The 9954-nt window shown below is 45.7% G+C and overlaps 1 protein-coding gene across 2 annotated transcripts in view; it reads right to left on the bottom strand.

Moving 5' to 3' along the window:
* RPL24 (ribosomal protein L24) overlaps positions 1-2542 on the bottom strand; it is a 9688-nt gene extending 7146 nt beyond the window's left edge. The window contains exons 1-3 of one of the 2 annotated variants that reach the window (XM_011955034.1): positions 2431-2542; positions 2245-2320; positions 1575-1685 (exon numbers count right to left, since the gene is read on the bottom strand). In XM_011955034.1, the coding sequence (XP_011810424.1) occupies positions 1575-1685; positions 2245-2320; positions 2431-2435 (192 nt within the window). In that variant the 5' untranslated portion in view covers positions 2436-2542. The remainder of the gene's footprint in view (positions 1-1574; positions 1686-2244; positions 2321-2430) is intronic. The other variant, XM_011955033.1, reaches the window with a different exon arrangement.
* Positions 2543-9954: the final 7412 nt, after the last annotated feature.

Raw genomic sequence — 9954 nt, 5'->3', positions numbered from 1 at the left:
GCAATCCCAGCTCACTGCAACCTCTGCCTCCCAGGTTCAAACTATTCTCCTGCCTCAGCCTCCCAAGAAGCTGGGACTACAGGCGTCTGCCACCAAACCCGGCTAATTTTTTTTGGTATTTTTAGTAGAGATGGGGTTTCACTCTGTGGGCCAGGCTGGTCTTAAACTCCTGACCTCGTGATCCACCCGTCTCGGCCTCCCAAAGTGCTGGGATTACAGGTATGTCAGCCACCATGCCCGGCCTCATTTTAACTTCTTAATGTATAATTTAGCCGTGCAGGACGGCTCGCACCTGTAATGCCAGTACTTTTGGCAGCCAAAGCAGGAGGATTACTTGAGCCCAAGAATTTGAGACAAAACTGGGCAACATCGCAAAGATTTCTGTCTCCTCAAAATATATTTAAAAAATAGCTGGGCCATGATGGCATGTGCCTGTGGACCACTGGGTAGGCTGAGGTGGGAGGATCACTTAAGCCCAGGTTGAGGTGGAGTGAGCTGTGATCCTGCCACTGCTCTCCAGCCTGGGCAACAGAGAACCTGTCTCAATAAAAAAGTATAGTGGCCTTATGTACGTTCATAGCGCTGTGTAGCTATCACCATTATCCATCTAAATAACTTTTTTTTTTTAAAGGTCTCCTATGTTGCCTCAAACAATCCTCCCACCTTGGCCTCGGGAGCAGCTAGAGTACAGCTGCTGCCACCAAGCCCAGATTTGCTATGACATTGATGTACAAGTTATGAGTCCCTGCTTTCAACTGTTCTGGGGTATAACTTAGAAGTGGAACTGCTGGGATAATTGTTTACCCTTTTGAGAAAACACCAAATGGTTTTTCACAGCTGCTACGTATTTAGCAGTGCACAAAGGTTCCAATTTCTCCCCATCCTCATCAACACCTGTAATTCCTGCTTTGTTTTTTTTCTTAATAGTCACCCTAACAGGTGTGTCATATCCACTTTTAAGTTTCTCCTTCCTCTGAACTTTCTTTTTTTTTTTTTTTTCTTCCTCTGAACTTTCAACATATTTTATGTCTGATGGCATTTATTTCTCACAATACCAAGAAAAGTCCTTCATACAGAAGGTGCTAAGTATTCCCAAGCCTATTGAATACTAGTCCTACCATGGCACTCAGACTTTTTCTCATGTATAACCCAGCTAAAAGGACACTTAACAAGGACCAGGAAAACCACTGTCTTGAGAATGAACCAGTATGGTGGACTGGTTCACAGTCCACTGATGGCTACGTTAGGACTAATCCTGTAAATACTGCAATCAAAACCAAATTATGGTAAGTTCTCAATTTCCTCCCACTGGAAAACTAAGCCTTTCCACCCTGCCCTGTAACCCAAATGTGCTTAATGTAATTTATCTGACTTTAAAATTTCAACTGGGTGTTGCTGCTAGCCTAAGATGTATAGAGACAGTTTATAATATCTTTTTCATTTCGCTGATGCTTTACAGTTTAAGAACTCTTTCTCATACAGTCTGATTTAATTTTACAGAGCAGAAAACCAACGTTCAGAGAGCTCAGACAACTTAAGAGATAGCTCCCAATATCAAGGCGTATTCCACTTACCGACTGTCCCTTTTTGTGCTTCCTTCTGTAGAGGACAGTCCAGTTTATCTGCCGAGGATTCCTCTTGGAAAGGAACGCCGACTCGCATTTTGCATTAAGAAACTGGAAAACCTGGAGTGACAAATTCAAAGGAATTACCTATTTATACAAAGTACAAGAGGCTGAATGAGCTTGGAATCCTTAGAAGATCAATATGCTAGTTCTGGCTTATTTTACAAAACTGAAGCCCACAAGAACCAAAAGGATGTCACGTAACTGGCAGGTAAACTGTGTGACACTATGAAGGTCCTTGCGTTTCATCTTTTCTCGAGAGCAGGAAATCTAAACTCATAGCAAAGGACAGGATGGTGCATCCTTCTGGGAAGCATTCTGCTTTTGTCCATCCCGGGATTCCAAGGGGAAACTACCAATTATCTCGGTACCTCAGTTATTTCCCTTACACAGGAACATCAGTTACATAAACCCCTCCGGATGTCCGACCTGGCTCACAGTAAGTAATCAACGCTGCTTCAGTTAGAGATGTCTGGTCCTAACGACCAGTCCACAGAGCGTCCACGAAGCGTTCCAGAGGTCAATGGTGATGTGGGGAATGAACCCGTCCAAACCGAATTAGACCAGCCTTTCCTCCTCGGAGTACAAGAAGCTAGGTTAACCCGACGCGGCTTTTTACCTTCCCGTCGGTCCTGGCGTAGCGCCTCCCGTGTCCGGGGTAGATCTTGTACCCGCTAAAACTGCACAGCTCCACCCTGCAACAAAAAGTGAAAGTCCATCAGGGAGGGTGTCTACAGCCATGCCAGGGATGACAGGCGTTCTGCCCGAGGATGTAAGCGGATTGGGAACCACGGGTCGTGCTTACTTCATGGCGACAAATTCAGTGGAAGAAAAGAGATGGCGAAGAGAAAGAGAGAATCATGGGAAGAGACCTTATAAGGTCGTGGAGGGGCTGGGGGCCGGAAATCTCCTCCCCCAATATCCTTCGTTGTTCCCGGCGCTCCTTGATGACGTAATCATCGCCAGGCGGAAGCTCTCGTTTTCCGTGACAACTGACTTCCTCTGGCGGAATTCCTCCAGAGGCTGCTGGAGGATTCTCGGGCCCAGAGGGCCTGCCAAAAGGCAGTCAGACAGTTGGTTTCTGAGTCATTCTATCTCTCTTTTTTTTTTTTTGAGACGGAGTTTCGTTCTTATTGCCCAGGCTGGAGTGCAATGGCGCGATCTCGGCTCACCGCAACCTCCGCCTCCCAGATTCAAGCGATTCTCCTGCCTTAGCCTCCCAAGTAGCTGGGATTACAGGCATGCTCCACCACGCCCAGCTAATTTTGTATTTTTAGTAGAGACGGGGTTTCTCCATGTTGGTCAGGCTGGTCTCGAACTCCTGACCTCAGGTGATCCCCCTCCTCGGCCTCCCAAAGTGCTGGGATTACAGGCGTGAGCCACCGCGCCCGGCCCATTCTGTCTTACTGCCAAGTATTCTAGAGCCATCTTCCGGCTGCAGGGAATGTGAACTGAAGAGAAAGGTGTCCTCTCTTTTGTCATAAAGAGACCCAAAGACGAATGCCCCACAGGTAAAACAAGTCACGTTTTGCCTTCCTTGTTGGCTCATTTCCTCAACCAAACAAATTAATAGTTTAACCATTTGAATACTTTAACAATAAGAAAGTAATGACAACCGAACCGTTTCCCAGGCTGTGCGAATCAAACAGTGCACGTTGGCGCTTTGCAATAATTATAATTAACATTCATTGAGCGCTTTCTCTGTGCCGGGAATTATGCCAAAGGCTTTGCAAACATGAGCTCATTCAGTTTCCAGAATTCCTATTAAGTACCCGCCTAAGAACTACAATTCGCAGCTGGTGCCTAGTGAAGCTGAGTGGGTGGGTGGAGCCCCGCTTGGAGGCCAAGGGCTCAATCTGTTGCATATTTCATCCTGTGACAAGGAGTGGCCAGAGGCAATTCTTGAATTCTGTGGGAGGCTGCAGTATATGACTAGCAAACAAATGTAATGATTGATTTCTGCTGTCTATGTATGCAAGTCACGCTAAAAAGGTTTTTTAAGATAGCTGGTTGAAGAGATTTGGAATGTCTAACAAGTTGGCTGACTAATGTTACGCAAACTGTACAATTGTGTTGAAGCCAGTCTTTTTTTTTTTTTTTCTTGAGACGCAGTTTCGCTCTTTGATCCAGGCTGGAGTGAAGTGGCGCGGTCTGGGCTCACTGCAAACTCCGTCCCCCGGGTTCAAACGATTCTCCTGCCTCAGACTCCCGAGTAGCTGGGATTACAGGCACCCACCACCATGCTCGGCTAATTTTTGTATTTTTAGTAGAGATGGGATTTCACCATGTTGGCCAGGCTGGTCTGAACTCTTGACCTCAGCTGATCCACCCGCCTCGGTCTCCCAAAGTGCTAGGATTACAGGCGTGAGCCACCGCGCCCCGCCTGGAACCAGTATTAAGAATGAGTTAGGTGGCCAGATGCGGCGACTCATGCCTGTAATCCCAGTACTTTGGGAGACCGAGGTGAGTGGATTACCTGGGGTCAGGAGTTCCAGACCAGCCTGGCCAAAATGGTGAAACCCCGTCTCTACTAAAAATACAAAAATTAGCTGGGCGTGGTGGCGTGTGCCTGTAATCCCAGCTCCTTGGGAGGCTGAGGCAGGAGAATCACTTGAACCGGGGAGGCGGAGGTTGCATTAAAACCAAAATCGCGCCACTGCACTCCAGCCTGGGCAAGAAGAGCAAAACTCCATCTCAAAAAAAAAAAAAAAAAAAAAAAAAGGAGGTGGGGCGCGGCGACTCAACGCCTGTAATCCCAGCACTTTGGTGAGTCAGGAGAATCTCTTGAACCCCGGAAGCGGAGGTTGCAGTGAGCCAAGATCACACCACTGCACTCCAGCCCGGGCGACAGAGCGAGACTCCGTCTCGAAACAAACAAACAACAACAACAACAAAAAACCCCAAAACAAAACATCTTTCAGAAATAGTCCTGGCTTCTACAAGATCCAAGGCACAGCTGAGTTTAGGTGGCCGGTGGAACCAAGATCCATATGAAGGAATGCAGTCCTTTTTGCTCCACAGAACCTCAGAATTGATAGTCCCTTCCCAATATTTTAGAAAGATTTTGTTTTATTGTTCTTTGAAATTACGTTTGGCCTGACTGGTTCTGTGGAAGAAATGCAGGAAACTGGGCCTTAGGGATTTGGGCTGTATTTTACTCTTTACTGGAGGGCTTTCTTGAGTTGGTATGCCAGGGTTCCTTGTAACACACTCCCATAACAAACAAATTGTGCTCAAAATGCTCTTAGAATAGGGAGAAATTTTGCAGAGAAAGACCCCTAAATGAATTTATATTATACAGTGTCATAAAGTAGAGCTTCTGACGCTATACATAAATTATTGCTGACTTTATCCATGCTTTCTCTTTTATCATAGGCAAAAGGTTTAGCTACACTCTGTTCTCTTTTTATTCATTTATGGAGCAATACTGAACCAAACTTGGTGCCCTTTCCAGCCTCTGTCCCTCTAAGAACAGTGTATGCTTCCCTTCACAGTTTCTTCACCCATTTGTACATATTTCCCTTATATATTAGTTTCCTGTAGTTGCTGTAACAAATTACTATGGACTTGGTAACAACACAGATACATTTTTTCTCACAGTTTTGGAGGCAGTAAGTTCAAAATTAGTATCCCTAGGGCTGAAATCAAGGTATCTGTGTGCTCTCAGGATCAAGGATCTAAGGGAGAACCTGTTCCTTGCTCTTCCAAGTTCCACTCATCTAAACCACTCTTGAATTCCTAACCCATAGAAACTGTTAGATTATAAACATTTGTTGTTTTAAGCTATGTTTTGGGGAGTAATTTGTTAACATAGAAATAGGTAATATAGGAGGTAAGGAAAAATTGACAATGGGGACTTGGTGAATGGTGGTATCATTTGTCAAGAGAAGGATAGATAAGAGGAAAGAAGTAGGTTTGTCAGCGAAAGGGTTAATTTTTTTTTTTTTGAGACTTGTTGCCCAGGCTGGAGTGCAATGGCGTGATCTTGGCTCACCACAATTTCTGCCTCCTGGGTTTAAGTGATTCTCCTGCCTCAGGCTCCCAAGTAGCTGGGATTACAGGCATGCTCCACCACGCCCAGCTAATTTTGTATTTTTAGTAGAGATGGGGTTTTTCTATGTTGGTCAGGCTGGTCTTGAACTCCTGACCTCAGGTGATCCACCTGCCTCGGCCTCCCAAAGTGCTGGGATTACAGGCATGAACCGCTGCGCCCAGCCTGAAAGGGTTAATTTTGAAAAGGCTGGGTTCAAGCTGCTGATAGGGATATTAAGGTACAACTGTGTAGTGGGAAGTTAAACATGTTCAGAAGAGTGTTTGTAATATGATTTATTTTATTTTATTTTTTATTTTTTTGAGATAGGGTCTCACTTTGGCTCCCAGGCTGAAGTGCAGTGGCACGATCAGGGTTCACTGCAGTCTCTACCTCCTGGGCTCAAGTTATCATCCCATCTCAGCCCCGTGAACAGCTGGGACTGTAGGCGTCTGCCACCATGACCAGCTAATTTTTTGTATTTTTAGTGGAGATGGGGTTTCACCATGTTGCCCAGGCAGGTCTTGAACTGGACTCAAGCAAGCAGCCTACCTCAGTCTTCCAAAGTGCTGGGATTACAAGCGTGAGCCACCATGCCCAGCCAAGGATATATTTTAGTAGTAATGAACTTATGGTGACAGAATATGTGGGATAATATCACCTGCTGTCACAAGCTGGCTTCTCTGGAAACAGTTACTGAGACTGACTTTGGGGTTCAAGATACTTGTTGCAGATCAAGTCTTGTGAAAGGAAGGGGGAGAAAACAGTGTTAGGCAGAGAAAGAAGTCGCATACGTTATAGATCCAACTAAACCTCAGTCAGGCCATGTGTGCTGGCTTATGCCTATAATTCCAGCACTTTGGGAGGCTGAGGCGGGAGGATTGCTTGAGCACAGGAGTTTGAGGCTGAAGTGAGCTATGATTGTGCCACTGCAATCAATCGATCAATCAATAAGGCTCAGTCAACCCTGCCAGGAGCTATTGAACAATTATTGTTTGTTGGAGTGTTCTGTGTTGGGCTAAATGGTGAAGCCTCTTTATACTTCTACCTTACTCAGTCACCACATGGGGGCTGCCCCCGGGAGGTCACGACCTCAAGTGAGGGGGTACTCAGCAGCTGAGCCAGGCCCTACTGATAGCTGGAGGATGCTGCTGCCCATGCTGCCCACTGTGAGGCAGCAAGCCCTTGCTTGAAGGGGGATCCGGATAGTATGTTTCTGTGTTTACCACCCCTAGAGATGGTGCCTAGAGTAAGTCATCAAAAAAAGAATCAGGATAGCTGGGCATAGTGACAGGCACCTATAATCCCAGCTACTCAGGAGACTGTGGCAGGAGAATCACTTAAACCAGGGAACTGGAGTTTGCACTGAGGTGAGATCACATGACTGCACTGCAGACTGGGTGACGGAGTGAGACTCCATCTCAAAAAAAAAAAAAAAAAGAAAAAAAGAATCAGGAAATACTAACATTTAAAGGATAGGTGAATGGAGGAAAATAATAAATTGAAGGAGGCTGAGCAGATGAGGTCAAAGAAGATAGAGATCCATAACAGTAACCTCATAGAAATTTATGGAAGCATCTTGACAGTGCTAAGTTCAAGTAAGACAATCTCAGAAATATATAAACATGAATGCCTTTGCAGTGACTTAAGTGTAAGTCTGGTGTTTCCTTCTAAAAATACTGCCTTCTCAGGTGTGGAAAGGATTCTATCTTTTTAGACTTTACCACCGTAGTTCTCTGAAGGCTTGCAATCCTGAATCAGGCTTGACTTCAGAAAGTGCTTTAAAAGGGAGGCTGGGCGCAGTGGCTCATGCCTGATATCCCAGCACTTTGGGAGGCCGAGGTGGGTGGATCACCTGAGGTCAGGAGTTCAAGATAAGCCTGGCCAATATGGTGAAACCCCATCTCTACTAAAAATTCAAAAAAATTAGCCAGGCATGGTGGCGGGTGCCTGTAATCTCAGCTACTTGGGAGGCTGAGGCAGGAGAATCACTTGAACCCAGGAGGTAGAGGTTGCAGGGAGCTGAGATCAGTCACTGCACTCCAACCTGGGTGACAAGAGTATGACTCCATCTCAAAAAATAAATAAAAACTCTAAATCTAATCAAGCCTTTATATCTAACTACTACAGTAATTTTCCCTGTAGGAAATACGGGTGACAGAGGAACATGTGAAATGACCCCAGAGGGATGCAGTTGGCAAAATCTAGTGTTTGAGAAACAGAATAAATAAATTTTTCCAACAACATGTGAATTGAAAGGAGAGATAGATATTAAAATGTATAGACAAGGGGTGGGCACAGTGGCTCACGCCTGTAATCCCAGCACTTTGGGAGGCCTGGTGAGGGGATCACATGAGGTCAGGAGTTTGAGAGCAGCCTGGCCAACATGGTGAAAACCCATCTCTACTAAAAATACAAAATTACCCAGGCGTGGTGGCAGGTGCCTGTAGTCCCAGCTACTTGGAGGCTGAGGCAGGAGAATCACTTGAACCTGGGAGGGAGAGTTGCAATGAGCCGAGATTGCACGACTGCACTCCATCCATCCTGGGGGACAGAGTAAAACTCTGTCTCAAAAAACAAAAAACCCCACCTATAGACAGGACTAGCTACATAAATAATTTGCAGGGCTCAATGTAAAAGGAAAGTGTGAGGTCCCTTTTTCAAAGACCTAGAAGGCCGGGCGCGGTGGCTCATGCCTGTAATCCCAGCACTTTGGGAGGCTGAGGCGGGCAGGTCATGAGGTCAGGAGTTCGCCACCAGCCTGACCAATATGGTGAAACCCCATCTCTACTAAAAATACAAAAATTAGCTGGGTGTGGTGGTGGGCACCTGTAGTTTCAGCTACTCAGAAGGGTGAGGCAGAAGAATTACTTGAACCCTGGAAACAGAGGTTGCAGTGAGCTGAGATCGTACCACTGCACTCCAGCCTGGTGACAGAGTGAGACTCTGTCTCAAAACAAAACAAACAAACAAACAAAAAAGACCTAGAAAAAGGTGCTATTAAAGATGCCAAAATATAAGGCATTTTCCTTTATTCTGCAATCTCTCTCTCCACTTTTCATAGTATTTTTTCATTTGTTATTTAACATCATGTTTTGTCAGGTGAGGACATTTACTCAGCCAGTGCAGGACTCACTGGTATCCAGGGGCCATAGGTGATTTGATGCACCCACATGGCCCACCAGCTGTTGAGTTCCCCCTCCAGCCAGCCACTGGACCAACATGCAGTGCCCTGGCTGGGGGCAGGAAAGTCTAACCAACCATTTCATTCCACTATCCTCCTGGCCAAACCCACAGACGACAGGTGTTTCGTACTTGGATCTGGGGTGGACATCAAGTCACTTGCAGAATGTATGATGGTGCTGCCAGCTTGGGGGAAGGAGGAGGGCAGCCATAGTATTGGAGGGGAGGAGAAAGATAGGCCATTATCAGGGAACTGCAGACAGCCTGTGGAGGCAGCTGGGAAAGCAGCAGAAAGCGGGACCGCACGTTAGCTGAGACACCAAGCCCTAGGCACATGCTCTATTATTCTCTTGTACTACTTCACTGATAAAACACAAAATTAAAGATAGAATTAGACTTTCAAGACAGCAACTGCAGAAAATTAAACCTCAAATATGGGACCCTCCTTAGCACAGTGCCCTATGCAACTGCACTGGTCACACAACTTGAAGCTGGCTCTGCTTTTAGATTATAAGAAATTTGGGCAGGGTGTGGTGGTTCATGCCTGTAATCCCAGCACTTTGGGAGGACAAGGCCAGAGGATAGCTTGAGGCCAGGAATTTGAGACCAGACTGGTCAACCTAGAGAGACCCTGTTACTACAAAATCTAAAAAAAATTTAGCTGGGCATGGTGGTGCATGCCTGTAGTCCCAGCTACTTGGGAGGCTGAGGTGGGAGGATCACTTGAACTCAGGAGTTTGCGGCTGCAGTGAGATGTGATTGTACCACTGCACTCCAGCCTAGGTGACAGAGCAAGATCCTGTCTCAGAAAAAAAAAAAAAAATTAGTGACTTTGTTATTAACCAGTTAGAATGTATAGATTTCATTTAAGCCCTGCTTAAATAAGCTGGACAGACCTGGGGTAATTAGAGTACTTACAGGATTTTTGTTATTAAGATTTACTGTTAATTTTTTGGGTTTTATGATTGTACTGTGGCTATTTTTGAGTTATTTTTTCAAGGTACATACTAAATATATTTACAGATGAAAGAACGTGACTGAGCTGGGCATGATGGCTCACGCTTGTAATGTCAGCACTTTGGGAGGCTGAGGTGGCTGGATCACTTCAGGTCAGGA

Source organism: Colobus angolensis, unplaced genomic scaffold (assembly GCF_000951035.1).
Source record: "Colobus angolensis palliatus isolate OR3802 unplaced genomic scaffold, Cang.pa_1.0 Scaffold393, whole genome shotgun sequence".
Taxonomy (NCBI): Eukaryota; Metazoa; Chordata; class Mammalia; order Primates; family Cercopithecidae; genus Colobus; species Colobus angolensis.
This window is presented reverse-complemented; position numbering and strand designations above follow the sequence as displayed.